The following is a 26890-nucleotide window of genomic DNA, read 5'->3' as shown; positions in this document are numbered from 1 at the left end:
ACCTAGAAAATTGGATTCCATTTTCTATTTTTGAAAATAATTTACTATCTTTAAGTCACCTTTAAGCATATCAATAAAAACTTAATCTCCAAGATTCAATAATAAACATATAAGAGAGTAAAGGTGAATGTTAGTAGTTAGTGAATTTAGGTAACGGTTATATTGTTTTGAGCATATTTATTCAATTTTTTGTAGATTTGAAATTTTTCAAAATAAAAATTTTGGGAAGAGGAAACTATGTAATTCAAATTCTTTTGTCTTTTAAACTGCAAAGTAAATTCATACTTATCTGAATGTAGCTATTGCAGTTCTTGAAGTAAAAAGTATTTCACAGTTCCAACTTATGATCTTTAAAGAATATAAGGCCTCAAACTCAGGTGCTATTTCCTCTGCAGCCACTTCTACTTGTTTATAATCTCACTTTCTACATTGTTTCCAGCAAATGGATGTCAGTGTTAATATCTGTCAGGTTCTTGCCACGTTTTCAATTTCATTTTGCGTTAGGTCGTTACTTTAGTACTCCAGAGCATTTCAGGAGATCTAAACTTCAAGTTTAGAACACTGGAATGGGAACCGAATTAGATGTCCTGAGTGCAAAGATGCCTGAGGACAGCTTGGCCTTTAGAAGCATGCTTAATGATTTGCTGAGTTTGCTTGCTGGAAGTACTTCTTACCTCTCGGCAGGCTGCCTTTTTCTGACCTGGCCTCATTTGATTAGGAAGTTCTTTTTGCTCATTATTTACGATGGTCTCTGCACCTTCTCCCCTGCCCTTCTTATAAATGTCTAAAGTGTCAAAGGGATGGGGCCATTCTCCTGGACCCCTTTCAGTGGTGCATCTAGTCCAGCTATGTCTGCTCCTTCCCTGTCTGTGAGATCTTTTCCAGTAAACCTTTTCGCATTTACACCTGTGGTGCTGGTAATGCCTGTTTGTACTCTTTCCAGGTCACCTGCCCTGCTCGCAAGGAGCTCTCTTTTGAGTATGATTTACATGTAGATTTACATGTATTTCATGATTCAGATGGTTGATAGCTACAGTCCTCTATTTGTAACCAGGGTCAGCACATATCTAGTTCCTGGCACTTTTACGAAGATGTTTAACATTATTACCACTCTCAACAAATATTTTCTCTGTTCCTAACCATCTTTATTCTCAGAGGTAATTGCTTCATATAAAGTTCTTTAAAATGTTTACAATATCCATAAGATAAAACTTTTTGTTCAGAACGTATGCACTTAACAGGTATAATTAGTAAACACTGAAAAGCAATATTATTCTCAAGGCCACTGTTTTTAAGTGTCTTGCTGAGAAGGAGAATTGGGGTAAAATGCAACCTGTGTTCTGCACCCCCAGCTATGAACCCTCCAAGAGGATGCCTTTCTCCAGTCTCACGTAAGTGCCACAGAGGTAGCAGTGCACTGCAGTGCTACTCTCTTTCTCACTGGCCTTTTATGCAATTCAGGTTCAGTTTTAGATAAGAATTATCTTTTGCTGTTAGAGTGGTGGTGATGCTTGTTATATGTTCATTGGTTGATAGTACTTCATTTATTAGTTGGTTCGAATAATATTTAAACATCTGATAGATAAATAGTCCTATTAGGATATAAAATAAAACTAAGCAGTAATCTGGCCAAGTATGATTAAGTGTCAAAGAAGTGTTGATACTTTATATTCTTGAGATCCTTTATTTATTACTCTTTTAAGTACTCTTCTTTCCAATAGTACTCAATCCCACGTTAGTAATCACTCATGTAGTTGGAGCCTCCCTCATGGTGTGTATGTCTTTTTCCCAACTCTGTTCTGCCATGGCGGCAGTGTGTATCACAGGTACTGGCAAGCACTGTAAAATCAGGTCCTCTTCTCCCCTCCCCTCCCCTCCCTCAAATTTCATTAAAAGAGAATTAAAAGAAGAGAAACCTCTCAAAAACAAAGCCCCGGGGTTCTTGGAGACTGGAATCTCTCTCTCTCTTTTTCTCATTCCTGCATTTTCTCTGCTTCTCCCCTCCCCTCCCCTCCCCTCCCCTCCCTTCCCCTCTCTTCCCCTCTTTCCAGAGCCAGTTGCTAGACATTTATCAGCGCACTCCTGGTTGTATTATCACATCTTCATGCTGGTTCCTAGAAGTTGTTTGTTATTCTTCCAAGTCACTACTTTGACAGTCCATTTATTGCATCAACTTTTGTCTTTAATCTGACAAATCAAACTCTTGGTTATCCCAAATGGGTTTCTGCGTGTCGGGGTCTACCTGCTTTGCTTGCCCACCCCCAGCCCTCTCTTCTCTAAGCCCCAAGAAGACCTGTAATTAGAAAGGTGCTTTGGTAGGTCTTTTTAAGTTACATTTTCCCACTGCTTTCTTAGTGACATTACTTTGATAGAAACCCCAGGATTTTGACCTGAGGTTGTGATTTAAAACTGACCCTTTCAAACTTTCCAGTCTTATGTAGAAGTAAGGCAGGGCTGAGTGTTCTTTGGGGTGTTTTGTTGTTAACGGTCTCATAGAGTTTTAAGTATAAGATACAGGTACCGTAGCAGGACTCTCCTTAGGCATATGGAGTACAATATATGAGTTTCTATTTTTAAAATGTGATTTGTGTCTTGATAGCATTTCTTTACCATGTCAGAAGAAATAAGGCCTGTAACCGCACATCTCTTTGATCTAGTCAGTTATGTGTGACTCAACTGCTTTGACTTTAGCATCATTTAATAATTCCTTCAAGAAGTTGGAATTTTATTAATATTTGACTTGCTACCTTCAAAAATATTTACAGGCACGAAACCTGCAATTCTATTTTTACAAAGAATTCTCATATGTAGAAATGATTTTCAAAATGACAGAGAACAAAGACAAAGTAGTGTGGCCAAATGAGAAGTGGGTTTCCCATTTAATTTCCAAGAGGTGGCCAGAGCCTGAGAAATACAACCTACTGATACAGATCTGTGAATCAGGCAAGGGAGGGATCACAGAGAGAAAGGAGAATCAGGATGAAAGAGCTAAGAGACTTATTTTAGAAATTGCCTAATGACAGATTCCAGGTTTTGAATAGGAAACAGTATTTGGTATTCAAAAGATTTCTCAAATAAGGGAAAAAAGGTAGCTTTGGGCCTTGGAGCACTAATCTGAATAACAAAGGCTGAGCTGACTTTACTGGAAAAATGTGAAAGCTTCTGAATGTATTTCCCATTGCTTTGTCTTTATCTGTAGATACTGCACATTTTTCATGCACCTTAAACTTGTCCACACTGGAGTGATGGCATTAAATGGATGGGTGTTGTGGCTGTTTTAAAAAAATACTGTCTAAAAAGTTAAAATTTATTTTAGTTTGTTATTACAAAGTCTGTTTTCTACCTAATTGAGGTATTGCCTGGTAAACTTTTTTCAAGAGAAAAAATTCCACTGGTACTCCAGTTCAGCCTTGTCTATCATTTGGAGAACAAATAAACAGAAAAATTGATTCTCTTTTATCTGAATATTTCAGAAGTAAATCAGTTTCTACACATGATTATGACCTAAATAAATATTTCAAAACTTTAATTTTTTAACCGAAAGTAGCTGTTATCTGTTGTGTTATATATTTTTTTATTTGCCCTATATATCATTTATGCATTCATTTTATACTAAAAATTGAAGGAATTTCTTACTCTGAAGGCATCTCTTTCTGGTAAATGTTGATAAGACAATCTTTCATATAAAATGAGCTGAAGTTTTTTAGTGCATTTGCAAATCATGAATTCTGGATTTAATTGTATCCCAAGGGAACAACCTGAGGAAACCAAAAGTACTGACATAATTAGATCAGATTGTGTAATCAAAAGCAAATGATGTGGTTATTAAATCTAATGAAATGATTTCCCAGCATTTATTTTATTTCTCTGATTCAAGAAATTTTAATAATAATTTTAGTAAGTGTGTTGAAATGGACATTCTAAGCAATCATCACTCCTAAATAGTCCTTTCCTCCAGACTGTTTTGGGTTGGAAATAGTTCTAAAGGTTATACCTTAGAGCAAATAGTTGATATCTTTTGGGGCATGAATGAAGGGAAAAGTGGCAGAAAGTGAAGTATGTGTCCCTATTAATGCGAGAAGGAAGGCAAGGAAAGGAGCACACTGCTTTTATAAAGCACCGTTCTCTTGTATTAATGCCACCTCCACTTTACATAAGATGAAAATGAACCAAGAATATATGTAACCATTTCACAAACATGATATATTCAGCCTCATGAGTAATCTTAATTTCAAATAGAAAAGCAACAAAACTTCTTGCTGGTCAGATTAACTAAGGCATGGGGCGGGCGGGCGTGTGTGTGTGTGTGTGTGTGTGTGTGTGTGTGTGTGTGTGTTTTGGGGGGTCATGGCAGCCATCAGGAACTGAGAAGATTTTATCCTGTTTGCAAGCCAACAAGTGAGCCTGCCATAGTTTCATGGATGCTGACAGAAGACATGAGACTCTGGGTCAGAGATGAACAATTTTATTTACTTTGAGCACAGCAAGTCTTACAAGTGTCAGTATATTTGGTTCAGTTTCCTTCACCCCAAAACCCATGGAAATATTGCCAATGGGCCCAGAGGGAGGCCTGCACGCGCTGTGGTTTATGTTATATGAGAGGAACCCCAAGCTGTGGAAACTTGGCTCTTCTACCGTGGGCAGTTAGAGTGCCTACCCCTCGCTTGAGAGGGAGATACTATCTCTGTTCTCAAGACATGCAAATATTCAGGAGTCTGGTGGAGAATCGTCTTCCAATACAGACAAAGAAAGCTATTATATGGACAATTTGATACGAGGCTGCTAGGGATATCAATTGTTTTGGTCCTTTTAGAAAGTAATTTGGCACCAAGCATCTTAAAATGATCATGTCACTTGAAACATTTTGTTTTAGATTCTTTCAAAGAAAATAACCTAAATATTAAAATATTTTATTTAGAAATCCATAATTACTAGAGTTTTAAAGGGTGCTCGGATAAATGAATTGGTGAAATAGTAAATTATAAAAGTGGTTTCTATAAACTTTGAAATAAAACTATACATTAATTAAAATATATTTTATTACTATGACTGTATAAACAAAACCTATATGATTTCAAAGGACTAGAAGAAAATACCAAAGGTAAGGTGGAAAAGGTGGAAGTCATCTCATATCTGTACATTGTTGTCTTAGAGAACATGGCAGACCTTAATTACTATAACTACACTTTAGTTCTATGAAAGAAAGGAGATAGACTTGTTTTTAAAACCAAATGATGTTATAAATCAAGTTTTATTTTCTTTATGTAGAAGGCAGTGTTTAACATCTATTATTTAATAGTTGTGAGGCAGTATTACAAATATTTTGCATGGATTAACTCATTAATCCTTACAGAAACTCAGTAGACACTATTATTTTTCCCAGTTTATAAATGAGTAAACTGAGGCAGAGAAGTTGCATAATTTTTCAAAACCATTCTGTATGCATAATCCATGTTTTTAACCCCAGGCTAAGGTGCCATACCAAATATAACACATGTTTAATACTTTAAATTAGCGTCTTTGTTTAATATCTTGATTTTCGTCTGGCATTTATCACATTCTGGACTTTAATGACAGTGCAGTAATACATAGCTAGTTTTCTTTAATGTTAATCTCTAAATTTATTATAAACTTTTGAACCATTATTTAAAATCGAGCATTCAGACTCATTATCAATGCTATGTAGCTTGTGTGGAACATGTTAATAGTTTCATTTTGTTTGAGAGAATACCAGCTCTTGATCCTCATATCTAGCCACTAGCTTTTGCTTCATTAATTCAACTAGAAAGTTGAGTGAAAGCAAGATTCCTTTTGGAAACTATTTACTTAATCCAAGTTATTTATTGGTTTCAAGTAAGTTAATGACCACATTTTATTTGTGAAATTATAATATTGTCTTGGAATATAATAAACTAGTTCAAACTCTAACACATATTTACATGAGTGGATTTTGTTATAGGACTCATGTGTTGCTCTTTACTTGTTTATTAATAATTTAGGATAATGAGGTGTAGGACTTGGGATTGCAAAGTGTTTACTTATAAGGCCCTTCAAAATTAATAATAGCAAAATACGTATTTATCATCAAGAAACACGGTAAAATGTGTATCTTGCTACCTATTGAAAGCCCTGTTAGGCTTTTGTGGACTGCAGAGCCCCATGATGAACTTGCCATGTGTGACTCTTCTTCTTCACTCCTCGTTCTTTCTTTGGTTCTGTTAACTGAAATTTCCTCTAGTTATCTAATTTATTTGATATAGCATCTTGCCAGTCTTTTTCTCATCTTAAACTTTTTTGCCATTCAGAATATTACACCAAAACATTGGCTTTTAAAAAAAATCATTCTACTTGACTTCTAGGACTGATTAAAATGATTTGCATCAATATCAATGAACAATTCTTTCCATCTTTGTACTTCCCTATAATGTCGTTTTCATTCTAGGCCCTTGACTCTTTGCAAAGTCACTATTTAGAGAAATTATAATATAATGATATTATGCAATGAAAAATAATTTATAAAAAGTATTGTCAGGACTAAAAAAAATAAGAATAGTCTTTCTTTATTTCTAAAAGATGTTCTCCTCACTTAATGTTGTAAAGACATAGTAACAATCACTTATAGTCTTGCCACTGGTAAGATCCTTTTGTTTCTCCTAAAATGAAAATTTATAAAACAAATACGCACACGGCTTGTGGTGTTCTAAGTGTTTAGTAAAATTAATTCTATTTTCTCTAAATAGCTATAATTTTTTATATATAAAGTGCTTTGCATTAGAGATATCCATGAGTCCATCACAGCAAACTTATGAAATAAAGTTATTTTTTAAATTCAGATTAAGAAAGTAGGGCTGGTGAGATGGATAAGGGCTAGGCAGAGGCAGTTTGGTCATTAACCTTTACACATGCTGGGTGGGTCCAGTATGTTTCTGGATGTAATTTCATGCAGAATCTTCATTAAGCTTTGTTAACGAATATTTTGCATGTCAACAACACAGCTCTGTTATCCAAACAACACTATGCTCAAATCATTCAGAAGTTGTCATGTGGTTATGTTGCTCAGTTAAGTTTAGAAAAAAGACTGAACATACTTGATTCATTAAAAGTCCCATATGTTTTGTTTATTGAAATATGTTTAAGGATTGTGTTAACGATAAAATCAAGGTTGTATTGAGGATGAAAGAAGTGGACTTAGTAACAGGCACATCATAAATCCTCAGTACATACCACCGATGATCATTTTTATTTTTTGTTATAGATTTTAAAATTTGTAGGTTTCTTGTCCTTTTAAGAAGGGATCTGCACTTACTAGCAGGAAATATTTGTTTAGATTTTTTATTTGTTATTGATTTAAATAAATGTTTATTTAAAAATTTAGTTCCTATCCTAATGAATCAGTTATTAATTTGAAATCATTTTTAAGCCAAGGGGAAATTGGTTTTTTGAATGAAAAGTTATATATTGTTTTTTAATGTACCAATGAGTAAGGTAAGCATTATTTACTTAACCCATGTATTACTTATTTCACTCCCAAAATAAAACATTTTAAAATTTCCTCAATAAGGATTAGAATGTTATTGTTAGAAAAGCAAGATTGGTCAGATTACAAAATCTGTACATTTTAACAATCTATAAGTCAGAGTATTTTTTTCAGGAATGTTCCAAAGAAAACAAATTGGTGTTATTATGGGAAACAAGCCACATCTGAAACCAGATTAATCAGACTGATTAAAATCACATTACCTGATGAGCCTCCGTTTGGCCTTTAGAGTGTGTGGGGGACTGTGAATAGTGCAGCCGCACTTCATGTACAAGTGCCTTAGTATTGCTGAAGTCATGATAGATACTTGCAAACTCATCTGTTTGGGAGAGGATAGGAGTGAGGCAGAGGATGCCAGGTGAGCTGCTGGGCTTAGTTACTGAAGAACTCAGTGATTCCTAGTAAGCATCAGTGTGTAAGGCTTCCTTTGTGTATCATGGACACAGGAAAAATGGAAGAAGGGAAGAAGATTCCGGTAGATGATTGGATAGTGGACTAGATATCTTCCAATAATAGTACTTCTTGCCCTGAAATTCTCATAATCTATGAGAAGCAGACTTACATTTTGGAACTTAATTTTGAGATTCCACTCTGTGTGTAACAAGTGCAAAGATATATACTTTTTGTTGTTCTCTGTGGTTAGATAGCTTCCATGAATCAGCACCATCTGCTTTTTTGTTATAGACTCTTCTCTTGCCTTGGGTTGTGTGGAGTCATGTTGTGTGTATTTCAAAACAGAAAATGTTTTATTTCTGTGTTAAATGGAAATTTCATGGACTGTGTTAAATGCTATGTTTGCTGTTCCATTTGATCAATATTAGCTTCAGATGAGAGTTTAGGAATCTGGTTGAGGGGATAAAGCTCACATGTACTATTCAGCATCGCAGGTACTGAATTATTCTTCATATAATCCAAAATATTTGATGTTGAGTTCTGGGTTCTGTAGAGCACAGTTTTATAATTAATGGCACTGCATTTAAAAGTATAACATCTATTAATTTCCCCCACGTATTTTTACTTTAGAAGATATTTTTAATTTAAAAGGTCTTGTTTATTATCTGATATTGTCTGACCTTAAAAGTATTTGAATTAAATTTTTTTCAGAAGTGCTTTTAGTCTAGTGGAATATAATGATCACGAAGTAAAATTGTATTATACATTTCCTGAATTTAATTCTTTGGAAGGTTGCTCAGATTTATAATTTTTGGGTGTAAGGTACCCTTTCCCCACATATTTTCAGTTGTTTTCCAGGTTTGATGGGAACTTACTTTTCTCTGGAGATTTAACCAATTAATCAAGTAGCGGCAACATTAACACAAAAGCCTTCTGGAATCTTATTTGTGGCACTTAGGGGACTTGGAAACAGAGTCCCCTTGGAATTGTAGTCCATCAAATGTGAACACCCCCAAAGTGGTTTAACTCTTGTTGTCAGCATCCAAGTAAATACTTTTTCTGGGATACTATAGCCTATTAATAGTTTACATGTCTCTTGTGTAAGTTTGGAGTATCTTGGAGATACTCTAAAGAGTGTGAAAAAGACCACTTAGTTGAGCGTATTTGTAGCAATATAATTGAACCAATTAAATTACTTTTGTTAAAAATAATTATAAAAACACTTGATGAAAAATATTGAAAAAATTTTAAGGGGGTATCATCAGAACTTTCATTTCCTTTTGTGCTTCTTAGACAAAAATCAAAAGTAGGTATGCAGGCGGGTATGTAGGCGGATATCACTTTAGTTTTTTATAAAATATCCTTAAAGTGATAAATCATTTCTTAAAATTGTAGACTTTTTTTTTTCAAGTAATAAATATTGAAAATATTACTTCTTTGGAACTCAGAGTTTGAATGTAGATATATACAAGTAATTGATTTCTACATGAAGTTTTATGATGTTCCAGTAAAGCAGTGTGCTTCTGTTTTCTTTGTTTTCTAAATAAATCAGGTACAGAATTTGCCCCCTTAGTTAATAGGTGAATGATGGAGGCCAGTTTCAACTTTTAAGTGTTGTAATTTAAAATCCTGTACTTCTTTGCAGTGGCATACACTTAAGTTTTTGTATCTCTCTCTTTTTTGTTTTGTTTTTTTTTAAATCTGTGAATGTAGAAAAGATGTTCATACTCAAGTAAGAAAAAATCTAATTGGTAATTTTTCAAATTAAAAAGGTAATTAGGAGTTTAGTCAGATTTCATTTTCTTAAACAGCGAATGCTTTTGATTTCAGAATCTGTTGGCTTTTTCAGTTGACAGTCTTTCAATTGAGAGTTAGCCTTTATATTGTTAGTATTATGGAAGAGAGTGAGAATATTAATTTTTACTAGAAGCAGAGAACCAATAGGTTCACATGATGCTTTTATTTCCACTTGTCTAAAATGAATTTCTAACCTGATCTAAAACTCATCCTTCTCACAGAAACTTATCAAATGTTCACTTTTCTGTCAATTCTTTTCTCTCCTTTAACTCCTTCATCTTTTAAAAATTTTTGCTTACATCAATAAAATATGGTATAAAGTGTTAACAAAATCTTTTCTGCCTTCTGCTTGAGAATTTAAACTTTGGTTATTTTTTAGCTTCCCTTTTCTGGAAGTCTGATAAAGACTTCCATCAACTACTTTTGTATGGTAAAAGTGAACTCTGATAAATTGCATTTGGCCTTGAAAAACTGTGAATATCTGACAAGCAGTTATGGCCATGGTGTTGTTGTAACAGATACTGGCTTCTCTGAGTCAAGAGACTTGCAAGCCAGGGCAATGCTTGCAACCAGCTGATGTGAGAGTCTTTCCTTGCACCTGAGCTCTTGTCTGGAGAACCCACAAAGAGAGCTCCTGGATAGTTGTGCAGACTGTTCCTCCCAAGGACAAAAGCAGGCTGCTGTCTTGCTGGCCAGCTAGGTTTCCTTCCTTGTATCCTGTGAAGTATAAATCTGATGCCAAGTGCCCTATGGGTGCCTCGAGAGTGTGGATGTGGAGTTGGACCCAAAGAGCCCTTCTGTCCTCAATGGGATTGTCAAATATGTAATCAGAATAAAAATAAATAAAAACTGTTAGTCTCTCTGTCCTACTCCTCCTGGTTCCCTGTCCTGTTTCCCTTTATGCAGATGTTTGTTTGGGTATTTACTTCCATGTTTCTAAGTAAACGATTTATGACATCTGTTGACTTTCCATTACAGAGGATGAGAGGTTTTCCTTTTGTGTCACTTTTACTTTCCAGGTACCTCTCCTCTCAGTATTGTTACATCAAAAGTCTAAATCAAAAACCAGTGTCACATTATATGGTAATGTAAGAATTGCTCACTGCATAACCTAGTTGGCACTCTGATTAAATATCCTCTCCTACAAATTTTCTTTTGTTGTTCCTAGAGCTAATTGGTTTGACTTTTTAAAAATTGGTTTTGTTTTCTCTGTTCATAACTTTAACACCCCTCCACACCCCACATACATACTCTGTATCAGGTTTTTCAGAATATTTCCCAAATGGTCAAAATATCAGACCAATTATTAATTTCTTTTTTTCTTGGAGATTGATATCTTAGACCTTTCCATCTTGCTACTCTAATGTGAACTGGTTTTTGCTTCTTTGGGCTGTCTTTTCACCATATTCCAGGACTTTCCTTGGGTTCTGTCCATTGTATTATTGAATTTCATGGGTTTTGCTGGACCACATCCAAAAATAGCTTTACGTGAAAGGGTCTATGGGAAGTAAAAACCTTACATGTCTGTCTCAAATTTTTTTAACTTTTACACTTAATTTTTTTTTTATTTGGTTGAACGTAGTTCTACACTGAAAAATAATTTAATCCTTGATATAGCAGGTATGACTCTTTTATCTAATAGAATTTAATGTTATTAGTTACTTCATAATAATGAAGACATTATTCTAGGGCTTTTATTAATGATATTCCTAGGTTCAGTTTGCTAGTAATCGTACAAATGCTACCATTTGGCAATGCGTAGGTTAAACTCTGTTGTTGAGAAATAGTTCTCCATAGTTTTCTTGCATTTTTATACATCTTGTTCTAGACTATACTTTCAAGGATGTGTGTACAGCAACCAACCTTAGAAGATAGGCATTGTGTCTCCATCCATAGCAATGAGCAGGCATGCTTTCTGTCTATATAAAAAATTTGGGTTCCCTAAATTCAGATTTCTTCTGTGTGTGCCAGTGTCTCCTGGCCCTCTACACATCACCTTGTGATAATTTGAGGAACCAGTAAATGAAAGGTTGGTACTCTAACTAGTGCTATTGCTGTAATAAACTGTCTTTCATCTCTGACCCAGGAGTCTTGTTTCTTCTGCTAGCATCCATGAAGCCATGGTAGGTTAACTTATGAGATTTCAAGTAGGGTAAAATCATAGACCCTTCATAGTTCTTGACATCTGTTTTCTCTGAAAGTTTCCTCAACTGGTAATCCATAGTGTTTGCCTCCTCTTGCCATTTACTTGATTGTACACAGTATTTAGTTGTTTACATATTTTTAATGTGTTTTCTCATTGCAAAGGCATTTTACCATGAAAGTATTTTGTATGTAGTAAAGCACAACAAATACTGGGTTTTACGCAAGTTTCTAAAATGTGGATAATACATTCTGTATTTAATTCATAGGTAATATGTTTAATATTACATTGTATTGCAAGACACAAAGTATGAATGGATGACGACTATATACTCTTAAACTGTCTCATAGTTGTGTAACATTACCCTAAAACATTTGAGGTGTGTTTTATATGTCATGTATTTATTATTTATTCCCCTTTTAATAACAGCTAATATTTAGTAGGCAATTACTGTGTGTCAGGCATATCTTATTCTTCTCAGTATTCCTAAGAAGAAGATTCTTTTATTTCTATTTTATAGAAACAAGGATAGAAATAATAGAAGGGCTATATAACTTGCCTAAGGATATAAAACTGGCACATGGTAGAATTGGCGTTCAAACCCAGTTCTGTTTAATGCTCTAATCTGAGCTCTTAACCACTATACCCTTCTATAAAACGGAGAGAGAGGAAAGAATTAAAAAACTATATTGACTCCTGGAATTTTTTAACACTGCATAGTTTAAATTAATACTATAGACCTTCAATATTGACTTAACATGAATAGTACTGAGATTCATTTACAGTAGTCCCCCTTATCCACAGTTTTGCCTTCTATAACTTTAGTTACCCATGGCCAACAGCAGTCTAAAAATATTAAATGGAAAATTTCAGAAATAACACAATTCATAAATTTTAAGTTGTGTGTCATCATACTTTGTCCCCCTTGAGACATGACTCACTCCTTTGTCCAGTTTCTCCAGGCTGTATGAACATCCTGCCCATTAGTCACCTATCAGATCGGTTACAGGGAGGGGTGGGGGTGGGGGTCCACATTCACATAACTTTTATTACAGTACATTGTTATAATTGTTCTATTATTATTGTTAATTCCTTACTGTGCCTAATTTATAAATTAAACTTTATCATAGGTGTGTATGTATAGGAAAAAAACAATATGTATGGGGTTTGGTGCTCTCCATGGTTTCAAGCACCCACTGAGGGTCTTGAAATGTACCCGCTGCAGGTCAGGGGGTGTCTACTAGACTATGGTTATAATGGAATTCAATATGTTACTCTTGCTAAAAGTAATTATGTTCAGTCACAGGTAGTTAAAAGTATAAAACAAAATAAAGCACTGTAGGAGCTGATATTTACACATCTAGAAGTGGGCAAATTCTAAGTTGTGGTATCCACAGCAATTGCAGCTCTGCCTCAGGGCAGTGAATGTTGCTATCTAAACTGAACACTACATGCAGCTTCATGAAATAATATTCCACAGCTTTTGGGGGCCTGATAATGGCTGCTGTGTGAACAGTGAATGTGTAAATGACCAGTTACTGTTTTATCACTGTAGTTGGGGACATCTCATTTATGTGGTGCTTCCTAGTGCAACACAGGTGTTTCAACTGGTTAACACATCGTGGTGGCATTTCAGTAGTGCCTAAATTGTTAGCGAATCCTGAAACAAAATGTCCTTAACTTGTAAGATTATCTTTATGTTTTCCATCTGATTTATAAACAGTTGCTTTGCTCTCCTCCCCTATTCCACTCCCAAAGGAAAAGCATAATTTTGGGAATTGTTTACAGTCAAAGTGTGGTTTTTAGGCAGGTTCAGTTAACTTTTGAAATATATTATATGCTGGTGCTTAAAAGAGATAAATGACTAAGAAGTGCATATGAGAGCCTCTCAAAACACAGGATCATCAATCTTAAAGTAGTTTGGCTCCATGCGGTGCCCGCCATTGAGGACTCATGGAGCCCATCTACAACTCATAGAAAAATGCATTCATTCAGCTTCTTATTTTGGTAAATTGTCAGAGGAAATGCCAGTTAGACATTATCAACTGTTCTGCCTTGACTTAATATTGCTTCAATAATTTGAAATATTGTTTGATACTGACTTGAACTTATAACCTTTGCTTGTCATTTTGTTGGTTGATGTCTGTTGACAGCATATACATTTCTACTATCGGTCTCTCGAATACGTAACTACAAATATAAAATTTTTCTCTCATGGTGGACTCTCATGTAGATAGTTTAATGATTTCACGTCAAACAGTAATTATAAATCACTATTGTCTAATTCATGTAGAGAAAGGATAAACCTAACAAATTAAATGTATATAAATTATAAACATACACTTCTAAGAAATAGCTTAAGTAAATTTTATTTTGTTGTATTTAGAAATTTATTACCCCAGAGATTCCTAGGGATAATTTTGTTTTTATCAGCAAGGTATTTACAGAGTACCTACTGGGTGCCAGACACAGTGGATCCATGGCGAAGCCCACATGAGCCACTGTACTTGGAGATTCTGAGTCATTTCTAAATATTCTAAGATCACTGATATCAGTCAGGCATGTTTATCATTATTCAAATGATCCTGAGAAGCCAAACTAACTGTTATTGAACCCCTTAACAAACAGACAATGACTAAGATTATAAAGTAAGGCATATTCTTCGGTGACATTTCATTTATTTTTATGAACCATCACATTTATTCCACCTAGCACCGTTTGGAGTACCAGCATACTTACCCAATCCCAGTTTCTACAACATGTTGGAACATAATTTTTTAATCAAATATTGCCTTTGTAAAAGTAATGATAACAAAGGTAGGTATTGATTATGTTGCTGTGTGTGCCTTTCCCTCTGCTAGGGCCTTAAAAGAAGTAAACGGAAGTGGTTCTTTATAACTTAAGATCTTGATGCATTTACAGATAACTCTAAACAGTTAATTGGCTCAGGGTAACTTTATATGAAATTTCATAGGATGAAGGATTTGAGTCAAGGATTGTACTTACTGCATACTCATTTTGACAAGTTGTGTTAGTAGAACTGAGGAACTGACAAATATGACTTTGAAGATTTTCATAGTCATTAAAATTTATAATGGTCTCAACTGTTTAGTAAAAATTTTAAACATGCATCCTCTGTGTCATGCACATTTATTTATTAATATAACATTGTAGTAACCTATAATTACTTCCTAAAACATACACCAAAAAGTAAAGTAAAAATAGGAATGTTAACATTAAGTAGAAGTTCTAATTTTTTTTTTTTATCACAGTGGTATCTTGTTTACCTGCTGGGATATGCTAACTCAGGAGATTATTGTTTTAAAATGCAGCTTTTCATATACACAAACCCATCTTATCATTAAAGGCCATCGTCTCTAGATGAAAGACTTAATTATAACATGATCATAATGGCTATTAGACTTCACTTTTATCCGGTTTTCTTTCACATTATAGAAATAAACCTAACTCAAAGTGTACTTCTCTTTGTTTTGTGCCATCCAGGATGAGGATGGGACAGAAGAAGACAACAGCCGTGTTGAACCTGTTGGACATGCTGACACTGGTTTGGAAAGCATACCCAGCTTTTCTCTGGAGTAAGTTACTGATGGTTTTAATTAAACTTGTAATATACATATAGCATCACTGCTACCAGCAAGTATTCCAAAAGCGTGTGGCGTGTGGAATGTTCGTGCTGAGTTAAAAACAATGCCTTGCATTGGTTTTTTTGTCCAGAGAGCATCTTTCATCTATTGAGTTAATTATCTAATGTAAAAAGAATAGCATGGAAATTCACATGTACCTGTTCTGAGTTTCGTGCCTTGGCAAATACTATTAAATTATAATATAAAATAGTATTTGATTGAAAATGTTTGTCATGTTAACAGCACTGTAACTGTTTTCAGATTGCTTTCTGTCAGTATTTTGATCATTCGTTTGTTCTTCAGCTTTGCTAAAAAAAAAATGTAGACATACTTTACTTGACAAACTAGTTGGATCATGTAAGCACTAGCCATTTTAGTATATATATTTTGATTTGAGAAAATAGAACCTCTCAAAATATTTCATGAAAAATTAGAGGTCATTGGTTAGGAACCTTGAATGTGATTTTAAGTATAAAAGGACAAAGTAAAACTTCCCTATGTTATCAGAACTGTACAATTATCTTAAAATTGGCATGTTTAAATGGAAAAGGTTTTTAGAACTTCTCTTGGTAGCTTAGATCAGAGAGGGTAGTCATTCTGAACTTTTTCTTTGATTTTGGGCAAAAGTTAGAGGATCAAGATTAACATTTGAACTCTTAATTGTCTTCTTTTAGTTTTCTCAGGAAGGCTGTAAAAACTTCCTCAGTGAGATTAGGCTCTAGAATCAGATTATGTTTGGATATATAAATATATTTAAATACTTACTATGTAATAGCTCCTTTTAGAAAGCATGTAGAATAAAAAAATTATTAAAGTAACCATACTATTCTTAGTTGACAAACCAATCATTAAATAGATGTTTAAATAGTATTAAATATATCTAAAGTAGAATTATAAAATAATATGAAAATATAAAAAAATTTAAATTCCATTTAAATAATGTTACCTTAGTATGGCGAAATTTTTTATTTTGTCCTAATTTGTATATGTGATTAAATCTATGCACCCTTTCAGTTTTTTTTTTTTTATTTGTTTAATCTCTCTGTCTCTTTAATTTTCTTCAGATCAGGACATTCATAGTATATAGGATAACCCCAGGTTTTTATTTAGGAAATACAGTTGAAGAATTGGCATTTTACATTATATAAAAATTATTCTGTGACCTTTGTTAAGTTTATTAGTATTTATTTATGGTTGCCCAGGTTGCTTAAACTAGATATTTAATTAAAATGCTGTTTCCAAATATTGATTGTTAGATAAGTATTGCTTAGTTTTCTGTGCAACACACAGACATCTATAAAGAGTGAAATCTCATTTAAATGGTTTAGAAAATTTACATTCTTTAAAGTACATCAATTTTCATTAAACTTGGGCTTATTGTATTAATAATAAAGTACTTTAGTCATGTAATAGAAGTAACCTCATGTTACTTCATATATGTAACTTCATGACTTTAAAGTTCAATTACAAACACTTTTTGAACATAATTTGGTTTTTAGTGGATATCTGTTCCCTTTGAGAAAGCAATTTCATAGCCTGCACTTGTAGCAATTTAAGAAATGATGACTTTGGATTGTAGTCGAATGTGGGGAGTAAGGACAGTTGGGTCACATCTGCAACTGCCCCCTACAGGAGCAAAACTTTGACCTTATTGGGTTATGGATGAGACATATGTAGACGAGCACTTTGTAAATTATAAAGTGCTTTGTAGTTGAATCACCTTTATTCAGTTGATCTTCATTGTTCTTGAAGAATATATTGGGATGGAAATTTTTCAGTGGAAGTCTAGAGATTAGACTTGCAAAATGTGTGCTTGTGTGACACAGAAGAGTGTGGTCCAAGAGAAATGGTTCTATGTCATTTTTAATGTAGTTATCTCTGACGATTGCTCTCCCTCCATGCCATCAGACTAGTGTTCAGGTATGTAGTGTTTAATGTTGCCTTCATCACCATGCTTATATTCCAGAGTGTGTACGTACACGAGTGTGTGCTTGGTGGGATTTTTGTTTTGTTCACTTTTGGTGTCTGTTGTGTGTCTGTGTTGTTTTTTTTTGTTGTTGTTCGTTTTGTTCTGTTTCAATTTGGTTTGTTTACAGTCCATGTTCATGCTCCCTCATTCATCATTGTCTCACAGTGATATGGTAAAGCTCGTACACGTCCCCAACGATGGAGGGCCTCTGGGAATCCATGTAGTGCCTTTCAGTGCTCGAGGCGGCAGGTAACGTATCTTGGAGGTTTTTAATTGAATCATAATGTGGAGTGTTTTATCTTCATTTATGCTTGGCTGTAGAGTGGTGTTGATTTAGCATATGCTTAATGGAAATGTTTTCATTTGGGGCAACTGCCACTTCATACGTATACATCACGATCACAGAAAGCACTTAGGCTGATGAACAAATTGAGCATTTAAATTATTCTAATAATTTTATTGTTCATCACATCTGTGCAGACATTTTACTTTGCTGTAAATTGATGATGGACTTTAGAGTCAGAATTCTGGATGAATTTGCCAAGTCGAGGGAGAGCTTAAAGCAATTTTCTCAAAAAATTTATCCACTAAAAATTATCTGGATAACATAGGTAATGACTCATTTTAAATTCATTTTTATGATTAGTTTTTTAATTTTATAAGATTTTTATGTTTATGTTGGACATTTTTTAAAAGTTAGACAAGTTATGATTTATTTCCTATCATGTGGCTTGTGGCTCCTTCCCTTTAATCTCTGCACATTGAAACGTCAAAATTTTGTACTGTTTGTTAATATGACTTCATTACTTGATAGGCCACATATCCTTAAGAACTTAAAATGCTATATGAGTTTCTTTTATTCTGCTGCTTTTTTTCTGTGAAATAATTATTATGTTTTTAAAAAATGTATTCAAATACACATTATGAATTGATTTTTCAACTAATGGTATGGGCCTCTGTCACGGACAACAAGTGAAGTGCATCGCATCCTTCCCAAAACTATTAACCCAAGCAGGTTTACCTTGTTGAAGTTTAATCACAGCCTCATATATTTGCCTATCTAATGATTGCCCTGTGAAATACATTTACGAACTATTGGTTTCCTGTTTTGAACTTCTTTCTTTTATCATTATCATCTGTCCGTCTATCTATCTATCATCTATCTAATCTATCTAATCTAATCTCTCTCCCTCCCTTCCTCTCTCTCTCTCTCCTTTCTTTACCCTGGGAGAAGGGGAAGCTGAAAAGTTGCCTTAGACCAGTGACTGAGAACTTAGAACATGGGTTAAATTCTGGCCAAGGAATTATAAGCATATCATGAGTTGTAAAAGACATGCAATATCAGTTACCAAGCATGCAGTTAAATCATTATATTTTTTTTAACTGGTTGTTTGAACAATCATGCCACCTTCCTGGTGTATCTTCCTAACTGTGACGAGTCCACACTTCATCTCTTTGGTGGAGTACATGCTTTATGGAATGTCTGGATGCTGAAGCTGATTTACCTAGAACTCTTACTTAGGCTTGAATGTTAGTGTTAACAAAATATGAAATTCACCTTGAATTTGGGGTACTGTTAGATTCACAGAGTTGTAACTACTTTCACTTTTTTCCTCCTTCTTCTTTTTTAAATTTTAAACTCTGGAGAAACATTGAAATTTCTTTGAATAACTTTTAGTTAAACAAGCTTAGTTGTTTTCAGAATGGCTCTTTCCTTTATTTCCTTTAAAAATATAATTTTAAATAAGTTCAAAAGTTATATCTTTTTCTATTTATTTCATAAGAAAAAGTAAAAAAATGCATAGATTATAGCTTCTTAATATTAATGTGTCTTTAACTGCCTGTGAAACACAATCCATCACAAATGAGATTCAATTGTGTATGTCCCAGCTTTGAACCAGTATTTCAATGACAAACATGTTTTTGTCATTTATTACTCACTTCTTACCTCAGTGTGAAAGGATATTAGGACAAAATAAATTAATGACAAGCCTAATGTAAAAGGAGAATAATATAGAAAAATAAACCTACTGTAGATTAATTCAATAGAAAGCTTTTCACAAAATCTACCAGTTACTGGTTAGCATGGTGTGTTTAGTTTCAATATACAGAACATATTTAAGATAGACAATATCCCTTTGCAGAACTAGAAGTTGTTTTCCGGCTGAGTCATTTTTAATCCCTTTTGATTGGGTACTTAATGAAGAAAATCTCCTGAAGCTTTTCTATATAAGGGACAAAGAAATTAAGATTCCTTATAAACTCTTTATAGGCATCACCAGTTTTCATAGTGGAAAGCAGAACTATTTTGTTTTGTTTTTTTCCAGCACCTGTGTTGCATCTTTAAGCTTCTTCATGGACTTGATAGTAAAGGTACTTCAGAGTCAGGTTGACAGTGGGAGAGAAAAAGTTGGCAGGCTGCTCAGAATCATAGATACCAATGTTCAAGAGTGAGAAACACCCATCTCCCTTCTTCTTAGAAATGCTTCCAAGTGGATTCTTCGCATTGAGTTAGATATCTTCCCGAACATTTGCCATGTGATCAGTTCTGTGCCAGGTGCTAGGAAACAAAAGTGAACAGGACACAGTCTTTCTCCAGAGTTTTGCAGTCAAGGTGGAGTGATAGCCAAGAAAGCAAACAATTATATTATGTGATAAATGTTAACATATAAGAGCTACTCTGTGAGCTGATAGAGGAAGTGCTATCTGAATTAGGTAACTAAAGCTGGCTTGTGGGGGAAGTTGATTTTAAATGTGATGATAGCTTATAAGGGGAACCACATCAGCTCCATGGTGGTGGCAAGAGCAAATTAAGCAATTCAGTATAGCAGAAAGGAAGAAATTAAGTAGAACTCCTGACAAAATTGAATATGTATTTAGTGGGAATACGAAAATATACCTTCATGAGATATAAGTTGAAGTTTCCAAAAATAACTTCTCTTGTACAAAATTCCAGTCATTCTTGGGCCTTCCCAATTTTGGAGATATAAATAATTGAATAACACTTACCGAATACTTACAGGCATACAGCAGGTCCTCGGATAACCTCGTTTTGTTCAATGCTGTTTTTGTTATAATGTCAATGAGATGCAGTAGGAACTAAACTTGTTTATATCAGTTGGCCTGTGGTAAAATTGATTTCATTGTATGTCATTTCATTGCAGTTCTAAGAATTTATTGATGATGTTAAGTGAGGACTTACTGTTCTTTGTTTTATTGCACTTTGCTTTAGTGAGTTTTGCCGATACTATTTTTTACAAATTGAAGATAAAACTCTCCCCTGGCAAAAAGATTATGACTTGTTGAAGGCTCAGATAAATGTTAGCATTTTTTAGCAATAAGGTGTATTTAATTAAGGTATGCACATTGATTTTTAAGACAATGCTATCGCACACTCAATAGACTACACAGTACAGTATAAACATAACTTTTGTGTGTACTGGGAAAGCAAAAAATTTTAGTGGCTTACTCTGTATTGTGATATTCTCTTCATTACAGTGGTCTAGAACTGAACCTGCACTATCTTGGAGCTGTAGCTATAATTTTATAAAAGTGACACATGTATATTAATGTTACTTTCTTATTTAGCTTTCAAAGTCTCAAAGTCTAAGGAACAATGCAGAATTGGGATTACATATCGAAAACTGAAGCAACACAATGCAGAACATCTTGAATGTCAAATATAATTCAGGAAAGTAAGAAAAATGTGAAGTCAGTGTTAGAAAAAATTTTAAAGCTACTTAGCTATAATTATGGCCTGAGGTATAATGAAGTTTATTAAAATAAAGATCTTGCTGGACCTACATAAAGAGGCTGCTTTCTAGACTAGGTTGGATGTTGTTCCTTGAATGGGATGTCAGTGACAATTGGCATGTGGTTGCTCATTCCCTAACCACTGTCTCAAATCCCTAGAAATGGAAACAAATAGATACATAGAAAAGACAGCATTATATTCCCCCCCGATGCTGTTTCTTTTTAGTCATTATCTTGTATGTTATTTAAAAATAACGAACTGTTTTCCATCTAAAACTCCTTATTCACAGTTTTATTACCTTGAAATCAGTTTTCACTTCACATATATAATTTCTTTTCCTCCTGATTTAAATGTCAAACATAACTTCCTTATTTAAATCACAGATGTTACTACTTTCAGTAAGTAAATAATTGTCATTTCCTATGGCAGAAAAACCATGTTTTTTATATTTTTTTATATTTCTATAACTTGGCTCATAGGTATTGCTCAGTAAAGGAATGAATGAACCTGTGACTCTCCATATTAGCTGTGGCATTATTATATTAGAAATAAAAGAAGGTCATATCCTGGCTTTATAGCTGTTAATGCGTTTACCTGAGGCTTTCTAATCACATAGGAATATGATTTTGATATAATGTTAAGTATTTAAAAAGGAAGATATAAAGTCATATACAGAAATAGCGGTTAGGCTTATGAAATTATAAGATTTTATGTTTAGTTTTAAGAGAATTAAAGTCAAATTGAGAAATATGTATATGAAAAGAGCCATGCTATATGTCAGAACTCTATGCATCTGTGCCACAGAGATTTAGAGGAAGTAGGACTATTGAATTTTGGATACTATACAAACCCTTAGTGAAGCAATGGAACTTGATCTCTTCTTGGAAGGAAATACAGGAATTATGCTAGTGACATTCTGGAAGGGTATTCTTTCCAGGAAGAGGATATATGAAAGGAAGATGCTACATAAAAATGAACATGACTGGTTAGAAGTAATGAGTCATTGATTTGAAGCAGAATGTGTTATGTGTTGGAAGATGGCACTGGAGATTGTTAGAAATCACTTTATGAATGGCCATGAGACTGCATTCAGTACATAATGGAGAAATTACTGAAGTTCTTCTTGAAATATGGCTGCATTACTTTTTAAGTCACTATTATTCTTCTGCTTGGACTCCACAGTCTAACTTATAGTAGATATTCTAAACCTTTTCCCTATGGAAATAAGTATGGCTAAAGCCTGTCATTCTTAATAAAGTGCAGTCATCCTCACGAGGTCTTTTCTGTAGTGACGTTTACCATTTATATACGCTTTGCTTCTATTTAAACCTGCAGCCCTTGGAATTTTCTTTCACAGTGAATTTTCTTTCACAGTAAATTTTCTCATGCACAGAGTTGTTATATGTTTGGGTTTATTTTATTAAGCACATTTTAAAAAGATCTAGACTCTACCAGGCACCATTCTTGGTCTAGGCGTACTCTGTATAAAGGATTGGCAAACTCTCTGTAAAGGGTCAGATAGCCATTATTTTTGGCAGTGTGGGCCACTGAGTTTCTATTGCAAGTATTAAATTCTGTTATTGTAGCGCAAAAGCAACCTTAGACATTATAACCAAATGAATGTGGCTGTGTTCCAATAAAGCTTTATTTACAAAAACTTTGGCAGGCTGAATTTTGGCTCATGAGCTGTAATTTGCTTTAGAGAACCAAACAAATAAAAATGCTTGCCATCATGGAGTTTACAGTCTAGAATTTTCATATCTGAAATTTCTTTTCTTATGTTTTCTATTCATATTATTTGGTGGTGGGGCCAAGAGTCCAAAATTTTATTTCCACTTACTAGTTGATAAGAAAGCCTCTTTATTGTAACTGTATATTATTGTCCATCAATACATACCCCAAACTCTAAGAAATTCCCAGGAGGAAAGGAAATAGAAAAAACAACTTTATTTAACATCCTCTGATTAGTAATATGTACTCACACAACTCTTCTTCCTATATCTGATTGCCAGTCATGTGACTTAAAGAAACATCTAAAGTCTTTTAATAAGAAAATAGCCCTTGGTAAGAGAGACGTGTGTGTTTGTGTGTTTCTAGCTTTCCACTACTTACCGGCTTTTGCTGGTGAAATGTTTTACTTGTTAATGTTAATTACTTCTCAACTTACTTTTTACAAGTGTACGTTATTTGATTTGTCTGATTAATTTAGATTTTTATCCCAAATGATTTTTTTAAACCATTTATCTCATTTTAATATTTTGAGTATTAGGTGAAAGGTCAACACCAAGCTTTTTAAATTTCTGTGTTAAATTGATTTTTCATGACTTTTCTCCCTTGACTTACTTTCTTACATTACTGCCCATAAATTCTACCATCTAAGCCGAAAAAATATCTCATACCTTAAAGAATATTTTAGAAAGTTCAAGGTTTGATTTAAAATAGAAGAGACCCTATTGGAAAATATATTTTCCTGTGGTCAAATTAATATAGAAAATGATTGAAATATAAATGTTTGTTTTTTGCATCATTGATACACATATTGAATAATTTTCCTCTCAAATAAAAACTAAAGTTTTTATAAAGGTTTTAACTATTCTTCCTACAAAAGTAGTTAATAAATATCCTTGGAAGGTCTCGAGAAATCCATCCTCATCTACTTAATTATTTACTCAAAATTTGAGCCTGGTTCCTCCTAAGAATAGCACGATTATAATTATTTAGTTATAACTCTTAGCTCACTTAACCTATATTTTATTACTTTTTAGTCTCTATATAACACATAAAAACCAAAATGTTCACTTTCTTTTCAGAATTTCTGGTTAGAAATGTATTACTTAGCCAGTGGCTAACTTGACCAGATGCTGTCCTCTTGGTCCTGTCAAAGGGCTGTGAGGGACAGTCCAAGTTTTGAGGCCAGAGGTTCCTTTAGACCGAACCTGGCTCTGTCTTTTTAGTAAGTGTGGCCTGGGCAAGTTAGCTTCACTTATCCTCAGTCTTCACATCTGAGGGATGAGACACTCCTACAGTTTCGTATAGTTTAAAGAAGAAAATACACATAATTGTAAAATATATTTAGTGTGGTACTTGGTGGTAGCTGATAAGAATGATATTTTATCTTTCTGTTGTCTTCCTGTATGTGCCTTAAAAGCCCCACCGAATTGCTTGGTGGTCTGGTTGTCTAGGCAGGTGCTAATTAGTGTATATAATAGAAAATAATATTTTTTTCTCTTCTATCATGAATCTGAAATGAGATTTTACTGTTATACCATAAATTTGAGAATCCCAGTACACACTTGTTTAGTTAGTTGGACACATATGTTAATGAAGAATGCAGCCAATTTGAATTTCATGGTATAGCTCAGCTGTTAAGAAAAGCTTTATTTGAGGTTTGTATATTTCAGTTCACTATAGAGTTTTAAAGTTGAATATTACTTTTAAAAGAAAAAGTGTGCTCTTGAACTGAGCATTCAATTTTAATTTAATTACTTTAGAAAAAAACAATTTAACTTTATTTACTGAATCTGTTGCCTTTTATCAGAAAGTTTCAATTGTACGTTCTCAGCTGCAGACTTGTTAGTTCCAATAAAGAACCATAGTAAGTGAATTCATTTTCCAAAGTCATCTTTTACATTTAGATAAATCTTGCTCTTTTAAATGTAGCAATATGATGCCTGTCATTTCTCCCCTAATTGGAAAGAATTGTCTACTTTTATTTAACTTTATTTTTGGTCTACTTCATCTCATCCATTAGAGATTTTTAAAAAATCAGGATCTTACTTTAACTTGGAATTCCTTTAAATTTTTTTCTGTTTGTGTCCACCAAGATGGTGGCTGTGGTTCTCGAGGATCAAATGTAGGTTACTGCCGGCCCCTCAGGTTCAGTAATCAGTGAGGTGAAAGGGTCTGGTTGATGGGAGCCATTCTCCCCGTTCCTACTCTGACTTTAGTACACTTGTGGTGTTTATACTATGTCAGCTTTTATTAAGATGAATTATGATCATTTCCATACAGCTGGGTGGCAGTTGTGGGAATTTGCATTACCAAAGCAAAATTCAGACTTGCTCAGCCAATTTAGATGTCAATAAAACATTCGTTACTTATTTTCAGTTTTATCATTGGTTTTAATTTTTACTTGGAATTGAACATATTAACATGTGTGACTGAGTTTGTTTTAATTAAGTGTATAATTAGGCTAATGAACCTTGTAAAAATGTAGTGGTGTAATCCTTAATATAATATAAGCAGTTAAATTTCTAATTATGCATCCAAAATCACATATGAAGATACAGTATTTCGATGACTTACTTTCTGGACTATAGACTCCTTTTCCTATTTTGGTATGTATGTATGTATGTATCTATCTATTTGTAAGAAACATTATTCAAAAGCCATGAGGAAGAGCTTAAAAGAATATGTGTATTTCCTTTTTTTTTTTTTTAGGAAAATTATTCAGAATTGAGATTTGTACATAAGTGGATATACTGTTTTCTCCCCAGTTTTGCAAAAGTTATAGGAAACTGGAAGAGGAGTATGTTTGGGGATGTTTCAGATTTATGAGAAGAAAAAATCCATTTGCTCAAAAAGCATATGTGTCACATAGGGTTTTCATTAGATTCACACAGGCGGTCAAGGAGATTATGTTTAGCACACCCCGAAACCCTACAGATGCATCGTCACGGAGCTGCTGTGCCACGTTAATCAGTGCTCCAAGCCTCTTCTCCTAGGTCTGTCAGCACAGTGTTTCTGGGTGGCTGGTTCTGCCCCTGGACTGCTCCCCCAAGCAGAATTCACTCAACTTAGCTCTTCTTTTCTTTTTCCCCCATCTTTTATTTTTCGCAAAGTGGTTTCTTCTTCTGATGGAAAATGGTTGCCCCTGAAAAGGAATTCGGGTACTAATTGCCAAGAAGAACAACTATTCTCTGTTCCAGCACATTGACGTGCCAAAATGTTCTGAAGTTCTTTACCTTTGGTTATTTTCTCTACTAAAAGTGTTACAGGAACCACAATACTATAGATAGTTAATTCTTTAAAGAACAGATTCTAGTTGCTGGTTGAATTGGCACAATATATACCTAAATTTTTTTAATTACACTATTTGAGATGCTTTTTAATTGAAAGAGGGAGATATGGAAATATATTTGCTTACACACACATTTTTTAGGAAGACGAAAGATCTCTCATTACTTTCCTTTGATTTTCCTTCAGAGGGTACTTTTCATTCTCAGTCTGGTTGTTATGCTGTCAGTTCAATTTTCTTGTGAAGTTTTTTGATAGTTCATTCCCATTCCTTTTGTAATCATTTTCACCTAGTGAAGCAAATGAGATAATTTTGCAGATTGTACCACTTTACTTTTAAATTAATCCATTCTTTTTGAGAGAATGATTCTAATAGTGTGGTCAAGTACTTAGAAATCAGCAGGCTACTAACTTCTCCTTAATTCAGTCTGTTCCTTTGATTCCCTGATCACTTGCTGTGTCACTCAAGAGTGAAATTCTTCCCCTTCTGTTCCTCCCTCCTCCCGCCACCCATCAGTTCTCTTGTCTCTAGTGCTGAGAAGCAGGATTCTGAGATTTTTTCTACTATTTTAACAATGCTGAGTTCTAAAGCCTTATCTAATAAACCTCTGTATGTTTTCTGTAGAGTAGTTTACTT

At 34.0% G+C, this 26890-nt stretch overlaps 1 protein-coding gene across 1 annotated transcript in view; it reads left to right on the top strand.

Moving 5' to 3' along the window:
* PARD3 (par-3 family cell polarity regulator) overlaps positions 1-26890 on the top strand; it is a gene marked incomplete at its 5' end in the record, with an annotated part of 511767 nt that overhangs the window by 225554 nt on the left and 259323 nt on the right. The window contains 2 exons of the mRNA XM_025046412.1: positions 15375-15466; positions 17649-17732. Of these exons, the coding sequence (XP_024902180.1) occupies positions 15375-15466; positions 17649-17732 (176 nt within the window). The remainder of the gene's footprint in view (positions 1-15374; positions 15467-17648; positions 17733-26890) is intronic.

This window comes from Pteropus alecto, unplaced genomic scaffold (assembly GCF_000325575.1).
Source record: "Pteropus alecto unplaced genomic scaffold, ASM32557v1 scaffold204, whole genome shotgun sequence".
Classification (NCBI taxonomy): domain Eukaryota; kingdom Metazoa; phylum Chordata; class Mammalia; order Chiroptera; family Pteropodidae; genus Pteropus; species Pteropus alecto.
The sequence above is the reverse complement of the archived record's forward strand: the minus strand, read 5'-3'. Positions and strand labels throughout refer to the sequence as shown.